This window comes from Phaethon aethereus (assembly GCF_964289735.1).
Source record: "Phaethon aethereus genome assembly, chromosome: 15".
Lineage (NCBI taxonomy): Eukaryota > Metazoa > Chordata > Aves > Phaethontiformes > Phaethontidae > Phaethon > Phaethon aethereus.
In genome coordinates this window covers 8,359,662-8,378,771 of record NC_138591.1, presented here as the reverse complement: position 1 = coordinate 8,378,771, position 19,110 = coordinate 8,359,662, and the positions used below count along the sequence as shown (strand labels likewise).

Below are 19,110 nucleotides of genomic sequence, written 5' to 3'. Positions count from 1 at the left end.
ATAACATCTCTTTGACAAAGAAGTACAAAAACTATGAACACTGATATTTCTTCCTCTCCCATTGTTCAACATACATACAGATTCTCTTCCTATACCGCTGCTGAACATAAATTTACATTGTCATATGGATTGAGTGTTATTTCCCTGTGTGGATGTCGTAATAGACTTTTCCCATTATGATATTGAAAAGTAAAACAGATAGAACAGTTACTTTGCTCCCATTCGGAGTTTTGTGTCAATGTTGTTTACATTTTTTTCAGCAGTCTCATTACAACACACATCAGTTATACTTGGATCTAAATATTTATAGTTGGTCTCCACTTTGCATACAATAAATCACAGCTCAAGAAGATTTTATGCCAGATCCCATTCACAAAACTGTTTAACCAGGGAGTAGTGCTTCTGCATTTACCTCATTACAAAGCAAACATTTTCAGCGATGACTGTAAAAGAAATAAGATACACACACAAAAATATCTGGGGAGAAATAAGGAGCAATAGAAAACTACTACAGCATAGATACGAAGACCAGGCACGTCTACATCTCTGAATTACTACACTTCCACACTGCAACGCTGCTGTAAGCAGAAGAGGAAATGAAGAAACACCCCAAACACATACACGCCGCACTAGTTTTACTTTCATTAAAAAATAATCCAGCCACCAAGCCAGGAAACGCGAAATTAATTATCGCTTTACCCTTAACTGGAAGCCAATTATGTACGTGAAGTAGAGAACAACTTTAAATATTCCTCGCCCCGGTGCCGCGGAGGCCGGCGGAGTTTCTCGGCGCAGGCGGTTCTGTGGCGGCCCGGAGCCGGCGGGCGCCCGGGGGCCGAAACGGCGAGGGCGGCCCACGGTGCCCCCCTCGGCCTCTCATCCCGGGCCACAACGTGTTCCGACTGGCTCCGAACCACCCTGCGTCGACATTATTCAGCATCATCTCCCTGTTCAAAATTAACCCGTCCGCCTGCCGACGCCTTTTTATTAGCAGTGCTAAGCTTGAACCACCAGCTCGGCCACCCTCTGCCCTGCCTTTCCGAAGGGTTTTGGTTCCTGAAAACGTTTTGACACCGAAGGATAAAAAGCTGCTTCCACGGACAGGCACAGCACGCCTGCACGCAACATGTCCGCGCTCGGGAGCGGCAAGAGCCCAAACACACACAAAACAAAACCGACCCCGACACGCAGGCGAGGGTCGCCAGGAATCGGCTCTGAGGGGACCCCCCGCTTCGCTTCGCTTCGCCTCGCCTCGCCCGTCTCCCTCCAGCCCGCGGACCCGCCGGACCATCCTGCCCCTCAGCCCCGCGGCTCCCGGCCCAGCTGGGGGCAGGCCCAGCAGCACGGCGCACCACACCGCCTCAGCGCCCGCCCTCCCCGCCCCATCTCTGCCTTCCCGGGCCCGCGCCTTATAGACCGTCCGGAGGCAGGACCGCGGCAGGCATTGCCCAACGGCGACTCCGTGCCCATGGCAACGCGGCGGGGGGGGCCGGGGCAGCCGACGACGGGGGGGGGGGGCGGGAAGGGGAGACGAATCGAACCCGGGCCCTCCGAGCGGGAGGCGGCAGGCCCCGCGGGGAGCCGCCGCCTCGCCTAGCGGGGAACAACGCCGCGGGACTCGGGGCAAAGGGATCCCGGCTGCCCTCCTACAGGCGCCGGGCCGCGGGGAAGCAACGCCGAGTCCCCGCGCCGGCAGGAGGAGGAGGAGAAGAAGGAGGAGGAAGGAGAGGCAGGCGGCGGGCGGGCGCCGGCGGGACCCCAGCCACCAACGGAGGAGGCGGGCACGGAGCGAAGGCATCGCGCCGGGCACCGCCGCCCGCCGCCGCGCCGGGAGGGGGCCGGTCCCGCCGGCCCAGGGGGTGGTGGCGGCGGCGGGGCTGGGTCCCTCCGCCGCGTGCTGGGGACGGCGCCCCGCCCCGCCCGGGGGTCCCACCCCCTCCGGCTGCCCGCCAGCCAGGAGGGCAGCGGCCGAGTGCCCGGCCGGCGCCCCGGCGGGCAGGGCTGGGCTGGGCTGAGCCGGCTGCTCCCGCCGGTCGCTTTCCCTTCCCTTTCCCGGGCCGGCCCCTCCCCCCCGGCCCATTGATTTCCAGGCAGGGAGACGCACGCGGCGCTGCCGGGCTGTGCCAGGCCGCCTCCAGGCCCGACTCTTCCCCCCAGCCCCATTACCTGGCTCGGCCCCGCTTGACTCGGCGCTGCCGGGTCCCCCTCGCCGCAGCCCCCGCCTCAGCCCGGCCCGCTCCGCCTACTGTTACAGCCCGTCGGGGAACAATGACGTCCCTCCGCCGGCCTCTTGCATCCGGGGCCCGGCGCCGGCCGGGCAAGCGGGCGGGGGGAGGAAAAGAGGCGGCGGCGGCGGCGGCGGAGAGGGGGGAGAAGCGAGCTCCTCCGGGTCACACAGGGACCAGCACCGCCCCTGTGCCGCTGCCGTGAGCCGCTAGAGGGGGCTCGGCGACCCCCGGTCAGGGCGAGGGGCTGAGGACGCCGCGACCAGGGGACTGGGGGGGCGGTGCGGGCCTGGGGGCCCCGCCGGGCACTTCGCGGGCGGTCGCAGCCCCGCGCAGAGGTAAGAGGTCTGCGCCAGCCCCGCTGCGTGAGAGGACGCCTCAGCTCCTCACCGCGACGCTTCAGTCCGAGCCCCTTCCTCGGCAGTAGCCTTCCCGCCCGCCTCTGCCTTCCCGACCGTATTTACCCCGCTCCGATTTATTTTTCCAGTTAATGTTTTATTGCTCTGCGCTCAAAGAGCGGCCATAAACGCTGGTCCGGCCCCCGGAGCCGCCCACAGGGAGGCGGGCAGGCCCCGCCGGCCGGAACGAAAGCCGTGGGTCCCGCGCCTGGCATGTGGTGGGGAGGGTTCCCGCCCAGGGCCGCGGCCTCCCGTGCCCCGCCGCCCGCCATCGAGTTTCCTGAGGAGAGCCCGGAGCCGCGGTTTGACGGTAAGCTGGGCCCGCTCTGTCCTGTGCGGGAGGTGGAGGGGAGCAGGGAGGTCCCCTCCTTCCCACGGGCAGCGGCGGGACCCTGCGGCTCCCCCGGGTTGGCAGGGTGGGAAGGAGGGTAGAACCGCCGCCTTCCTCCTTCCTTCCCCGTCGCCCCGAGGAAGCGGCAGCCGTGGGGGGTGATGCAAGAGCGGGCAGGCCCTGCCCTGCGGCCGCTGTGGGAGCTCCCCCTCCCTTGGGGAGGGCCTCGTTCCTCTTCGATTAGCTTCCTTTTATACGCACTTATAAAAAAATGAATGGTAATTGGGTTCCTTATTAGTGTCTTAAGCTTCTCGCTCAGTGGCAGCTCGTGTAGTGCCTTTTTGTGAGCCTGGGTCGTGTGGAAGCTGTGTGGGTTGGTCTGTGGTTTTGATGTTTTGGTAAATAGGCATGTGCTGAGACCTAAGTTAATTCGTCTGACTGTCCTTTTCCAGAATCAGATGTGCCGGAGGAGCTGCGAGTTGCAAACAGGTCGCAAAAGTTTGTGAATTTCACTTCGACCATCCATAACCAGTTGCTGCTTGTGTCGCTGCTGGAGCATCTCTGCCACATGTACACGCACAACCCTGTTCATTCGAGGTGCTTGTTCCAAAGTTAGTAAGAGTAGTTCTTTCTTGTCTCTTAAACTGCCTTACTGCAATACCTACTGGATTCTTCTGTGCAGAATTACAGTGTAGTATCAATACAAAGCTGTAGGGCTCATCCCACTGGGACAAGAGTAATTCCACAAAGAGGATGAATACCCTGAATTGACTTAATTGGGAATGAGGACCTGCTTTATTTTTGAAAACAGTAACAGAATATTGTTACAGATGCAAGGATAAGGCAGGTCTGTTACAGCTAAGTCATGTGAGTTGCATCATGAGAAGGGTAGCAGGGTAAATTATCTAGCTATTAAATCTGATCTAAAAACACAGGTAGAAGAGGAGTTTATTAAAAATGCTTATGAAGAAATAGCTGTAGCATAGTCTTCACTACATCTTTCAAAATTATGGCCTGTGAAAATCAGGGTAAATACATTTGTAAGTCTTTTATTTTCCCATAAAGTCTTTTGATATAATTCAAGGAGCTCAGATTTTTAGGTATGAAGTGTTTCTTTTGAAATCTGTCTTTTTGGTATGTGACTTATCTTAGCTATTTTGTTCATTTAAGCACATACTTAATGCATTTGAGAAACAATCTCCTAGATTTTTCTCCTTACTATATGTGATTGTAGAAAATAAAATCTAATACATTGCTCGTAAATGAGACTTAAAATTGAAGCCATTTATAGCATCCAGTAACGACAGTGCAGAAAATGGTAAATTTTTTGGTTTTGTAGTCTGATATAGATATTTGTCCCTGAGTCTTACTATTATCTCTATCAAAACCAAAAATATCAGGGAAGAAACCCAACCAAATTTCCTCCTTTTGGGAGGGGAACAGAAAAACCCAAGCTGGGCATCTTCCAAAGTATGTAGCTGCTTGGCTTCCCAGTGTACTTCTATGGAAAATTACGTTCCTACATTGGTGTGGTTTAAACCAGTTTCCCCAAGTGGAATAAACCTGATGAATAAAAGAAAAAACATTGCAGTAGTTGTATCTATTTTGTGGTATATTCATGTTGGGTGAGTTTTCCCCACTTTTCTGGTGTGTAATTGTCCATAAGGCTTGTGCAGCAAAATTCCCAATTTCTTAGAGGTTCACTTTCAAGAACTTTTATCTCCTTTAAAAGATAAAGTAATAAGCCGATTTTTAAAATACTGTTACCAAAGGAACATCTTTAAAAAAAAAAAAAAAAAAAACCCCAAAAAAACCCCAAACCAAACAAAAACTTTACAAGTAAGCTTGTTTTAAGACCTTGGAATTCCTAAAACTTTTAGGTACATTTTTGTAGCATCTTCGCAGCTACACCCATCTTCAGTATTTGTTAGGTTTTTGTCTGCCACAGCATTGTTTTACTCCAACTAAGAAAGATGTAGTGCTTGGAGGGAGTGACTTCGTTCTTTACTATGGGCACGTGCACAAATGTGTGAGTTGGTATGTGAATTAGAAAGTCTTGACATTGCCTGATAATTGTGAACGTGCTTTGAATTTCTCTTTTCACTGATCAAAATTAGTCCAAGGGTAACAAGTAAGTGAATGGGTGGATATAATTCATCTGCTAAGATAAGTAAGAAGAAGAGGAGTTGCGGTTGTGACCATGAAGGGCATGGTAAATAACTGTATTATGCAAAGGGATTCCCACAGAGCAGCTCTAGTTTGGATTTAATTAGTTTCTATTGCATTAGACTAGGAGTGACTGTTCAGTTTTTCAGATGCGCTATCTTTCAAATAAAGTTTTTCATTTAAAAAACCCCAACTGTTTACATAGTCTTATTGGCAGTCTTTATTTAATGTGACCTTTCTCTGTTCCTTTGTACAGTACTTCGTCAGGCTTTCACAAGAACAGGGTTGCTCTCCCCTTTTGCCTTCTGTGATGAATTTAGTACTGTAAGACTGCAGCATAATAGAGCCATTACTGAACTAATGAAAGCAGCTAATCGACAAATACTTAATGGGGTAAGCTCTGTTAAATTTCTTTGGCAACTTCTGCATTAGGGAATTAACACATCAATGCATCCAAAGCAGCTTTTGTTTGAGAGTTCTTTTAATATTGGTTTGGGTCTTTTTAATAATTACACAAAATGGTGCTCTTATTCTACCTTAGCTGTTTGGGATGGCATGCTCTGGTTCTATAAGTGCAAACCAAAGCTTTTGAAGCCAGCAACATTTTGTTCCTTATTAAAAAATAAAAAAAAAAAGTTTAAAAAAAAATCTTATAAACACAGGCAAGGTGTTTTAAGTATCTACAGCTTTTTTTGACAATGGACAGACATTCACTTTCAACTTGTAACTGTTCCAGTTGATTATGTTAACACCTTTGTATTTATATTAGGGGAGGGCATAATTTGTACACTGTGTAATGTGCTTCAGGCTGAATCGGACCAGTTTGCTTATCCTGCTGCTTGAACTAAGCTAGTTAATTTTGTCTTAAGCACATTTTAGAGCCTTCATTTTATCTTGTTTGCCAGCAGAACTATAAAAGGGCAGTAATCTCTCCATCAGAGAGATGTTAGCAGATTACTGGTGGGATAATACTTTAATTTGGTGAAGCTCTCTGCAGAATGTGAATGGCTATCGGTAACCTCATTTTCCTCCAAGAACATAGTTGTAGTTTCTATTTTGATTAAGCTGTCCATGCCGATGGCATGGTAGACCTGTTATTCTCTATGGCATGTTTTTATGTTGGATTTTGTTGTTTCATAGGAACTTGATAATGGAGATTCTCATGCAATTGGGTATGTATTCAAAGCATTTAGAAATACTAAACTCCCTCCCTAAAGTTCTGTGTTCCACTCTGAATTTAATTACTACTGTATTTCATATTTTGCCTCTGAAACAGAAAAAAAGTGCAAATTTCTCCAAACTCTCAAAATGATCTGGTGAAAATTCCTTCTTCAGTACAACTGCCATGGTTAGTGCCACCGTTCAGGAAAACCAGATTTATCAGGCATAAACTTAAAGAAATTATCTTAATACCTCTGTTAACGCAGAGTGTGGATTTGTAGCACACGTGCATACTGTTGCAGACTGCTAGTTTTCAGTATTCACTAAAACAATGCATGGTACAGCATGGTAATGTCAAAGTGTTTTCTTCTTCTGTAATGTAAATAGTATTTCTAGATCATGTACGCCTGTAGCCTATATACTACCTTACTTGTAAGTTGTAATTTAGTTTAATGCAGTCTAACTTTTTTGATTAGGGAGAAAGAAGTCCTCTTTGAAGCACAGACTTCACGATACTTGAATGAATTTGATGAGGTTGCAAGGCTAGGAAAAGGAGGATATGGTAAAGTATACAAGGTATTCTTTAACTTCTGTTTATAACTGATCAGTTTGTATCTATTTTTTGTCTGAAAGTTAGAGTTACTGTTTTGGCTGTTTGTTTATTTTTTCTAATAGAAAATCAGAAATACTCATTTTCCAATAAAACAGGTACAAACCCGCACATGTGAAGAATGTTGACGTTTCATTTCAAAAGATGCTCAGTTGTGGTTTCTATTTTCTGTTTGTTGGAAGCAGGATATATCATATGTTTTACTTTGTGTATTTTGACCCTTTAAAGTGAATGAAAACTCCTTATTTCTTGTGTGAAGTATTGTGATATATTGACTTAAAACATCCGCAGGAACTGATTAGTCTGTGCACCACAATGTTCCAGTTGTGGCTGCTTGAAAAAAAAAAAAACAGCCTTAATACGAATGTACACTGCCCAACCCAATGTTGAATTGCATTAAATACTTGTAGCATACATGGCCATGCTAAGGTTCCCCACGTGGTATGTGCCACGTAAATGACAGTTGTGGTCTCACAGATTTACTGAGAACCTGTTAAAGCAGTTATCAGGACCTATCAGCATTTTTTAATTGATGGAAAAATAGCTGTAAAGCTGTGTATTTCACATAGATTGGATTAGATGTTTGCAGTCCTGAATGAAGGCAAAAGTAGAGTATCCTTATCTCGGACAGTTGGGGCATAATCCCCTTTTCATTCTCTGATATGGGTGAGAGATTATCTGAATGTAGTGCAGAAATTAATTTTTAGAAAATAATTGGTTATAAAGGATTTAATAATTCCTTACTCTAAACACATTAACATCTGATTTTGTCCTATCGCAATTGTTTTCAGGTCAGAAACAAGTTAGATGGTCAGTTCTATGCTATTAAAAAAATTAACATTAAGAAGGCTACAAGAAGAGATTGCATGAAGGTATTCTTTTTGCTATGTTTCATTTATGTTTTACCTCCCTGTTTGCTATAGCTGATTATGATTTGATTTAGTAGTGCAGTTAATGTTTCCCAAAATATCAGAGACATTAATAACGTTTTTTACGCATTCTGAGTTTCTAAAGATTTGACCTTTTCAGTACCTAGTAGAAAAAAAGTAAATGAGAGGTATTTAAGTCCGTTAAAAGAAGCATATTATTAACTTGAATTTGATCATCTTTGCAACTATGAATATCATAATTTGTTTTAAAGCTTCGAATTTTCTCTGTTACTGTAATAATTTTATCTGTTCTTTCTCTCTCAAAAACTGTTATTTTTTGTTGTCTCTTGTGTTTACTAAGCACTCAGAATAAAGGACAGTCATACTGTTTCTTTCTGGACTTTCTAGGTGCTACGAGAAGTTAAAGTGCTGGCTGGGCTGCAGCATCCTAACATTGTAGGCTATCAGACTGCTTGGATGGAATATGTTCAAACAATACATCCAAAAGGAAAGTACAGCATCTTGTGTAATTCTTGCTTGCACCCTGCTTCTAACCTCTGTACTGTTATTTGCAGGAGAGTATTACTTTTCTGATAAAATAACTATTCTTTTTCCCTCCTTAAAACAACCAAAAAAAGCAAACTACAGGAGGCCACCAGGTCTTCATGTCCCTCTGTGCACTTCAATCTCTTGCCTAATAACTTATCTGTTACTTAATGAAGAATTTGGAGCTGTGGAAGTATTAGCTTCATTTTTGGTAATATATGAGGAGGATTTTAAAGTTGTATGAAGTTCAGCGGAATGCAATAAAAACCTTTTAACGCAACAAGTAGTGAGTTGGCACGGAGAAGAATGAATACTGGGGACGAGCCACTTCAGATATTGGGAGAAAAGCAATGAACAGGAGGAAAAAAACCACAAATTTGCTACCATGTTTTGAAATCTCAGAGTTGTAGCAAAATTAGGATAGATTTCCCACTATGCTTCTCTTCCTATCTGGAAAAGAGTTCAGAAAAACTGCAAGAACCTGGAGATAAATATTTAATGGCAAAAAAAATTCCCTCTTACTTTCCACAGGAGAGTTTTTAAATTTGATTAATTGTGTTTCATAGTTCTGCAGTGACAGAGCGATCTGTTTTTTTTGGGTATCGGCTACTGTCTGTAACCATTGAGAATTTATCTACTTTTATATTCATTTTACACCTTCTTCCCTGTTCCCTTTTTTTTCCTCTTCAGTTTCTCTGTTCTCAGCTCTTTCCACACCTTGTCCTTTGGTCCCTTTGTAACCCTAATCTGTTGGTCCCTTTCCTGTCCTTTTTTGGAACGCCTTTAGCAGTTAAATCTTTTGATCTCCTCTTAGTGGGAGGTTTGCTTATGCTCTATATGACTTTATTGCTTTCCAAGTCAGTGACTTCATGCCCACTCAGCTGTAAGTACAAAAGAAAAGGCAGAGGAAGTTGATAGTTTAGGAAAATGGACAAGACTTTCAACCGATGATACTGAGAATCTTGAAGGATGCAACTTTTTAGAGCTTCATAAGTATTTAATGGTGAGAGTATAAGTACCTAACTAGATCTATAGGTACAACCCTTTCAGTGACCTTGTACGACATGTATTTTCTTTTCAATTAAAGAAAAATGAGAAACATGTTAGGGTTGCTTCTCAGTAGACTAACAAAAACCTTTTCAGCAGCAGAAATAAGAGAAAAAGATATCTGCAGGTAATGAAGTTAAATTCAGTAGGATTCTTCATCTTAAATGTTAATTTATAGTAAATATATGCATGTAATGCTTGGTAAAATATCATATTTCTCTTTTCATCCAGTAGATAAAACAATAATGGAGTTGCAGCCATTATCTTTGGAGCAAGAGAGTGGCAAGTAAGTATTATAAATCTCAATTATAATATTTATTTGGCTTTAACATAAGGCCTTGTTTAAAGTAATGTCAAAAGAGTACAGAATTCAGCATATATTGTACAAGTGCTTTTTGCTTCCAAATTATAACCAAAAGAAGTCTTAATTATCCGTGTCATTGTTTCTCTTCTGGCTGCATAAGCTGAAGAATATTACTGGATACTTCTGCTTTCTTTGGATCTCTTGTTTCTGAGTGCCTAAATGTAGTACTGGGCTTCAAGTTTACATCAAAAGTTCTGTGCCAGTCAACAACACTGATTAGTACTGTGGAGACTTATTAGAGTGATGGACCCTTTCGTTTCTCAGAAGTGTTGATTAGCCCTTTCAATCAGGAGATGGAGTCTTATGAGAAATATAGTGCAACTTCCTAAGTTTAAAGGAATGGAGATGCATCATACTTCTGTCCAGAGAATGTTGTGACCTAGGACTGTGTGTATCTATGAGCTGTCTAGGTCAGCTATCAGGAATCCCTGCTGGGGGAAGGTATTAAAAAGGCTGGAGCCTACACTGCCAAATACATAATCCTAAAGTTTTATATGGAGAAGCAGCTGAACTCCTACTCTGGAATGCAGTTTGTGACTGGGGGGGGAAAGAAAAAGCTTTCAGAGTGGTGTATCACAAATAGATGGTATAAAACCGTGTACATATTTTGATTTCTCTCCCTTTATCATTTTCAGTGATCACTGTCGTATTCAGAGTGTGGAAAGTGGTAGCTCAATTATCTTTGCTGACCTTGCTTCACAAGAAAAGAAGTCCTGTGACAGTACCAGTCTTAGGAATCTGGATAGTGAATTAGTGCAGAATATGGATGTAAGGAATGATTTTACAAACAGCAATGGTAAAGAGTGTATGAAACCACATAAATGTGAATTATCCATAGAATTACAAGAAGACTCTGTAAGTAGTGTTAGCAGTAGATCGACTGATGTGAAAAATCAGTCAGCACGGGGACCTCATTGTAGTCTGGATCAAGATGCTAGCACTGGAAGTAAGTCCTGCACTGAAGAATGCTCCAAGAATGATGTAGCGCTCTGTGGAGAGTTTGAGGTAAATACAGTTCTCTTTAAATACACTTAACCGCTATCTGATTTAATGATGTTTGTAAAGCAGAGTGTGGTAGACAGAGGAACGATTTATAATGATAAAGTTAAAAAAATGAAGTGACTGCGGTGAGAGCTAAAAATACAGACAATTTTTACTTAAGTGGGTAACACCATTACCTGAAGCTGCCTGGAGGAGCTGGCAAAACTAAGCATACAGGAAAGTTTCAGTGTGTTAGACATCTTGGGTCCTTTCAAAGTACCTACATGAATATAAAGTACTACTCCTGCGTTAAAAAAAAACCAAAAAAACAAAAAACAAAAAAACACATCAAACTTGAAAATCTTCAAAAACCCAAAGCTGGATAGAGTTGTTACATCTGCTTCTTTAATGCAGTAGATTAGTAATACTGTATTTGATGTCATTTTGGTATCTAACTTCTTTTTAATTAGCTTTGAAGAAAATAACTGAGGAAATACTGTTCATACTACAGTGGCAAAATCACGGACCATTATTTTTCTGTTAGGTAGAGTATCGTTTGATTCTTCATATACAAATGCAACTGTGTGAAATATCCTTGTGGGACTGGATTGTTGACCGCAATAAAAGGTGCAACGAGAGTACAGAGAAAACTTCCAGTAAGATTCATCACTGTCTTAATAATTTACTTAATTCCTTATAAAGTAAATATTTCTTTTTTTCCAAATTGGAAATCCACTTGCCTGATTTTATGTTTTACTTCAGCAACTTATAATACGGATCTTCATTAGATTCTTTATTGGCTTAATGAAATAGTGGCTAGTATTGAATCATTGTATGGTAGATGTTGGTAAAAAAAATTTAAGTTCATGAGTTTTAGATGTATCTTCAAAAAAGAATGAATGTATGCCTAAGGCATAGTTGTTACCTGGAGAGATCTGTGCCTGGGCAATACTGCTTATTTGGAATAGTTTTTTATTGACAGAGTCTGCTTTTTCTCAGTAAGCTGTTTAAATAATTGAAATTTTGCTTAGTCTTGCTGCTACAAAATAGAGCTCTTCACAGGCTAATCTATCTGCTGTGGAAAATATATTTATATCTTTTGTTCCAGACAGGTTACAACATACTTAAAAGCTTTTAAGTTTGTTCTAAAGAATCAAAATTCCTACACAGGCTAATTTGTCATTGGTCTAAAGAATCTAACGTTTACTTTGCTTGAGTGGCCAGAGGAGTTCCCACGCCCTGATACCAAGCTGTCTTCAATAATTGTTGACATTTGGAAGAACAACTCTAATGCTCTTAAAGCATTAGAGGCATGTTCCTTTCTCTGGTTTGGTTGTATTAAAAAAAAAAAGCATATGCTTAACAGATTGTAAGATATAAACTGTATGATTAATGTTTAATCTTAGTTTTAATCGCTATTAAGATAAATCTGTTGTTCTCTTCAGTCATGGAGTAAGGTTTACCAGCTATCACCTAACTTCCACTACTCTTTCCTGTAATCATAGTCCTTTTAGCTTTCATAAGATAAAAGATGACGTCGCTGGTCAAGGGATGACAGAATTACTAGGGCATTTGACCTTGCAAAACGCCGTTTTCACACATTTTCAGACAACAGGAGAGGAAAGGCGAATGTTATCAAAGGTTAGGCATTAAGAAACAGAGACCCAAGTAGGAGTAAATGGCGAGTGTTCGAAGTGGCAACAGACATGTTAGATCTGGGTCATTAGAGTAGGAAAACAGTGCAGTTTAATAAAATAATAACGTGGGAAACGGTAAAAACAATGAGACTGTTAAGTTTATTTTAGCACAGTTACAGCCAGAGCAGATACGGGAATTTCAGAGGAGAGCACAACAGCAAAAGAATTTGGATCCAAAAAGGAAGGGTGCAAATCAATACAGAAAACATGTCATTACGTAAATTAGTATGACTTTGTCTGTAACTGTATTTTTCATTCTAATTCAGCACTTACATGGAATTAAAGAGTTTGTTAAATTCATAATCAAATAACTATCTGACGGGGTTTGGAGGAATGTCTTCAGGCAGACATGTATTCATGTCCCCTGAACCTTCCTTTTTAGAACTTTGAGGTTAGTGACGTTTTGCTATTTCAAAAATACTATCTTAGGAGAAGCATGGGAAATTCCATTTTTAAACTATGCTCATTCTGTTAAAAATTTCTTCCACATCATAAATAAACATAATTCAACAAGACATACACCATAAACTTAAATAACACAGTAAAATTAGCTGAAATAATTTAGATGTTAAATTGTTTTAAGGTCCATACCATCTTGTGGATGTCCGCTGGACCATGAAAATTTTTCAAGAGCTATTAGAAGGAGTATGTTATATCCACAGCATGGGAGTGATGCATCGAGACATTAAAGTAAGTTCGTGAAATTATTACTTGAGGTTAAAGAAAACAAAGAGAACTTAGATTATGGGAGAATTAAAGCAACTTCAGAGTTAAAGTTAAGATGACTTGGGCTCTTAGGAATTTAGCTATGTTACACATGAAAAATTAAATTGTCTCCTCTATACCAGTACCTTATTTTCTTTAATATAAGCATAGTACTCAATTACGTTGACTTACAAGTCAATTATGATTAAGGTCTGGAAATGTCTTGTCCTTTGTGAAGCCATTTTTTTTGCCTTAAACAGGGATTTATATATATAAACTTTATACTCTAACAGAAGATCAATTATTTCCTTTCTGCTACCTGAGCAGGCCTCATCCTTCATGATCTTGGGTATTTACGTTGGCTCCATTACCTAATAGTAAATGGATGCAGTCTGTGTTTGCACCTAAAATTCTGCTCGCTTTAGACAATGCTGTGCACGGTGCAATGTGAAGGGCAGTTCTTCCACAAGTCGGACAGGCAAAGTTGATGTTTGCACCAGAGGCAATTAAAGTTGCTGTTGCCTCTCTGTTGAGTGACCCTGCAGCTATGTGAGGAGGTGTCCAGCTAGTCTTGTTGGTGTTCTAAGTTAAGATAATACTAAAAAAGAATGGATATAGGTGGAAAGGCATCATAAAACTACTGGCCTAAATGTAGAAGACAGTCGTGTTTGTAATTACTTATTTCAGGATTTATCTGATGTTTTACATTTTACAAGATACAGAGACACTTTTCTGTATTATGCTGTGAAGTTGGTTGATTTCTCTGAAATTTGTCTTAAATGGATGTTCCAGCTGTAACCACTAGGCAAATTTAGTAGGAGAAGTGCTGCATAGCCTCTTGTTATTTCTGTAACATAAAATGTTGCTTTAAGTCAATTTCTTTTTATTAAGATAAAATTACTTGGACTAAAACTTCTAGACTGGTACGGCATAACATAGTTAACAGGTCCCAAAACTTCAGTTGTCATAACAAATTTTATGAGTTGTCATGACCTAACAGAAGCTTGGTCATTAACTTGTATTTGCTAATCACAGCTGCTTTGTACCCATCAGGAATGCATAAGATGGTGTTATGCCTTCAGTTCCTCTACTTCCTAGTTTTATAGCATGAGAAATGAGTCGTCATAGTTCGGCTTCAGGCCAGTGAAGCTCACAGAAGAAGTGCAAGCAAGCTGAAGTTCCATCTGGGGCTGGACATGCAGACATAATCTGGCAGTGCCTGGGTCTCTAGATTATAAAATCATAGACTGGTTTGGGTTGGAAGGGACCTTTAAAGATCATCTATTCCAAACCCCCTGCTATGGGCAGGGACATCTTTTGCTAGATCAGATTGTTCAAAGCCCCATCCAACCTGGCCTTGAACTCTTCCAGTGATGGGTCATCCACAACTCTGGTCCAGTGTCTCAGCACCCTTACTGTAAAAAGTGTCGTCTTTATATCCTATGTAAATCTACACTCTTCCAATTTAAAACTGCCACCCCTTGTCCTGTCATTACCGGCCCTGGTAAAAAAGTTTCTCTCTGGGTTTTTTTTTTTTTTTTTTTTGTAAGATCTCATTATATATTGGAAGGCCACAGTAAGGTCTCCCTGGAGCCTTCTGTCTTCCAGGCTGGACAAGCCCAACTTTCTCAGCCTTTCTTCATAGGAGAGGTGTTCCATCCCTCTGATCATTTTTGTGGCCTCCTCTGGACCTGTTCTAACAGGTTCACGTCTGTCTTGTGCTGGGGACCCCAGGGCTGGACACCGTACTCCAGGTGGGGTCTCACCAGAGCAGAGTAGAGGGGGAGAATCTCCCCCCTCGACCTGCTGGCCATGCTGCTTTTGATGCAGACCGGGGTACGGTTGGCTTTCTGGGCTGCGAGCGCACATACCTAATTTCACATTAAAAAGTTATCAGTAGATGTGATTCTACCATATGTTGTATTGTCAGGTGTGCTATCATTTGGGGGAAACAAATTTATGTGATTGCTTGAACTGTGTGTAGCATCTTAATAACCATCTATGGATATTTCTAGAATTTATCTTTTTTAAACTCATGTGAGTGTTAATTGGCCATACTGCAGCAATGTCTCCAGAGTTTAACTGTGCTGTGAGTGCAGATGACTGTCCCTAGTTTGAGTTGCCACCAATAATTTAATTTTATATCACCTATTTCATTTATTGGAAGAAATACTGAATAGTGTTTCATATTCATTTTTCCCATTCCATGTGTGATTCAATAGATCATTTTTAAACTTAACAGTTTGCCTTGTGTTTTATATTTAGTGGTTCCTTGAATAGAAGCCATTCCAAATTTTCAGCATTCATGTCACCGATCTATGCACGATTTTCCAGTTCCCTTACGTGCTTTTTGAGATAGGAGACTCAGAACTGCAGACGGTACTGAAGGTGACAGTGTATTAATTCATATTGTATCACAGTTTTCTTCTTTACCTCCCTCACCCCCAGAGTCACTGGTAATGTACAATTTAGTTTATGGACTGCTATTGAGCATTAAATTGTCATTTTTAGAGCTGCCTGTTACCATGCTTAAGCTGTAATAGTCAACTTGGAGACGTTGTTACATATTTAAACTTGGGATTGTTTTTCCTTTCATTACATTTTCATGTTTACTTGCACTGAATTTCTTTTGTCGTTATATTTCCCGCAAGATCCTTCCACAGTTCTTTGCATTCAGACCTCATCTTTCTTTCTCTGAATAAGGTAGTACTTGTCATCTCACTATTCACTCTCCCTTTTCTAACCATTTACAAATGTGTTGTTGAGCATAGTTCTCAGCAGAGATTCACACGAGAATCAGTTCATGATACCCTTCACTGTGAAAGCTGACCATTTGTCCCTATCCTTTATGTCTTTAAATGAGTTACCTATGTGGGGACCTTCACACTTCTGTTAATTAAAAAAAAAAAAAAAGTAACATTTCTTAACCTAAAAGTATTTTTAATCACAAATTATAATCCTCCTACCTGGAGGGAGGGCAGGTCTATGAGGTGTAAGGGTCCTGCCAAGCACTTGCTGTTTCACTGACAGGATGATGAGCTAGTAAAGCTTTAACAGTGCTACTGTTATCTTCCATTATTACTTCATATAACTCTTCGTGGCGTGAATTTTATTTCCTATGCCCACAGTGGCAGGCCTACTGGCTCCTTTCATTATGTTACTCATAGATAAGGGAATTGTAATTTTTGTAATGAAAATCCATAATTAGAAATAGAAATTAGAAATAAGAGGATCTAGAATCTCGGACCAGTGTCGTTCTTTGAGATGTTGCAGGATGCCTGGTTCTAGAAGAGCTTTGATGTAACCACGTTATTCAGTGCAACATTTTAAAAGTACTGTAAAACCAGGAAAAGTTTAAGAATGAAAAAAAGTCTTAAGTTGCCTTTGCTTTCTTGCTAGTGCTAAATTTCTATTTAGTAGAAAAAAAAACTGTACTAAGCAATAGCGTTTTCCTTTCTCATCCAAATGTACCTAAGCTCAGAAACCTTGTGATAGCAGCTAAGTAAAACCAGTAATTTAATAGTACGTTTTCTTTTATCTGGCAAGTATGTCTTTTTTTTTCTAGAAGCTAGAAATGCTAGCATTTCTCCTCCTTAGTGGTCCTAAAGCCAAAATATATAGGTAAAACTATTTATGTTTTTCCAGTCAGTGCTCTCTGCTCAAGTCTCTCATCACTTGTGGTTTTTTTCATAGCAACTTCCCAGAACCAAGTAGCATGTTCCAGCTGTTCTTCTCATATAGACAAGTATATTTTGTTTTACATTATGTCTAGCCCAAGAATGATATTTAGTCCTCCTTCCTGCTACATCAATCAGTCTGATTTGTTGTCTGCTCTTGCCTGTTCCTGTTAACATTACTGTTCTGTAAATTTCCTGTTTTCAGGGGGGGGGGGGAAAGTACTTTATCTTTCCACTAAATCTTTGTTTTTCCTGGTTTGCTTTTCTTCCTCTTTTCTAGGTCCTTCATATGTGGTCTTTCTGCCCAAATGGTGTTGCCAACATATAATGTGGTATCAGCTATGACTGCTTTTTCTCTCTCACTAATGAAAGTGTTAAATAATTACCTTATACCTGTGAAGCACTAGATTTTATACTTTGAAACAGATGAAATTTCATAATTCTTCATCCAGATATATATTAGATTTCATACCGTCTTGTTTTGTAGCCCAGAAATATCTTTCTACATGGATCAGATCATCATGTAAAAATAGGAGACTTTGGATTAGCTTGCAAAGACCTTCTTTGGGACGATGCAGACCAGTGGTTTAAGACAGAAAGAATAAATGGTAAGAGGAAAAAGCCTAGCAGGGTTTCTGTGATATTAAAACCATTAAATATTAAATTCTGAAATGAAATGGTAACAATGTAGCAGTATCTGAGTAAGTCTAAATTGCGTTTTTAAAGGACTGACCCATACTTCAGGTGTGGGGACTTGCCTCTACGCCTCACCAGAACAATTGCAGGGATCTCACTATGATTTCAAGGTAGGGAGTACTTTTTTTCCTATTAACACATGATGATAGATAACAGGAATAAAACAAGCCTTTCAGCAGGTAACTACATAAATACTCCTCCTGTTAAACCAAATGTTTTTGTTGAAACATGGATTTCAACTTTGCCTTCTAGTTTGCTACTAGTGCAAACATGATCTGTGTTTCTAAGATCATCTTGAGGAAGGTTTATAGATTTGAATCTGTGTTCCGTTAAGAGTGTCATGATACTTTCCATATCATCATGAAATGTCATTGTTGTGAAGCTTTTCCGTATCGTGATTTTTTTTAATGAGAAAAAAATGTAGTAAGTAATTAAAAATACCAGTTATCCCAGAACTTTTTCTTCACCCCATTACCAGTCAGACATGTACAGCATGGGTGTTATCCTGCTAGAACTCTTCCAACCGTTTGGAACAGAAATGGAACGAACAGAAGTTCTTACACATTTAAGGCATGGCCAAATTCCTCATACTTTCTACAAAAAATGGCCTATTCAAGCCAAGTACATTAAACTCCTCACCAGTCAGAGATCTACAGAAAGACCAACTGCTGCTCAGCTTTGTGAAAGTGAACTGTTTCATACCACAGAACATGTAAGTTATGCCAATAATGACAACCATTACAGGATAAAGAAATACGAAAGGAAAATGCCCTTTGTTTCCCTTCTTGTATTATGTTTTTTTTTTTGTTTTAACTTATGGGGATGGTGTGATTGAGACTTTTTTCTGATTACAGTATTTAGCCCACTGTATAAATGTTTCTGGTGAAATGAGATAAATTGTCATTAAGTAACTTTATGAAGACTGCACAGTTGATTTACATAGAGCTTGAGGTATTTCTATAGGTCAGAAAAGCTTTTGAAGCTTTTCATCAGCTCTGCAGAATCTTTTTATCATTTTTCCTTTCCTTGCCGTGCTTTTTTGTTTGTGGTTTAAGTTGTAGTATCAAATACACAGAATAGCTGTGGTGCTGCAGAATGTGTCTGTGGGGGATTGCAAACACAATTCAAATAGGTTAATAAGGCTTTATCCTTGCATGTCTATAAACGAAGTAAACAGACTCTCATTTTCAGGTTATTTCTAACCTACAACAGAAGGTGAGACAGCAAGAGGAAGAAATAGAAAAACTGAGGGAGAGAATAAGACTGCTGTCTGATGAAAAAGATGAACATATGAGACTAGGTTCTCCTGTTTAAGTACAGGAAGAACTAACTTCTAGTGTATGCTAAGTTATATGAAATGTTTGGGTTTTTTTTAACATAAAAATATTTCAATGCATTTTGATTTTCCTGTCTGTTCTTTAAAGGTACTCTTTTAAAATTTTTTTGTCTTAGTTCAGAAGTCTTCAGTCAACAGAAAGGATTCATGTCGCACTTAGCCTCAGTACAATTTAACTTCTAAATAAGCATTTGGTTTACAGGGAAAAATTAAAAGTCCAGCTTGTATTTATATAGGACTACTTTAGATAGCTTATAATTGAACAAACATGCATGTTATATATCAGTTACAAAAAAGGAAG

The 19,110-nt window shown here is 41.0% G+C and overlaps 1 protein-coding gene across 1 annotated transcript; it reads left to right on the top strand.

The window, feature by feature from the left end:
- Positions 1–2,836: 2,836 nt before the first annotated feature.
- On the top strand, positions 2,837–18,934 carry EIF2AK1 (eukaryotic translation initiation factor 2 alpha kinase 1; the record flags this gene model as incomplete). Its single annotated transcript, XM_082006975.1, has 15 exons — positions 2,837–2,933; positions 3,407–3,565; positions 5,377–5,513; positions 6,261–6,292; positions 6,758–6,857; positions 7,683–7,763; positions 8,169–8,286; positions 9,585–9,639; positions 10,353–10,722; positions 11,243–11,354; positions 12,979–13,085; positions 17,265–17,385; positions 17,504–17,583; positions 17,952–18,185; positions 18,665–18,934. The coding sequence occupies 15 exons, from the start codon at positions 2,837–2,839 to the stop codon at positions 18,785–18,787; spliced, it is 1,926 nt and encodes a 641-aa protein (XP_081863101.1). The 3' UTR covers positions 18,788–18,934.
- Between the last annotated feature and the right edge of the window lie 176 nt (positions 18,935–19,110).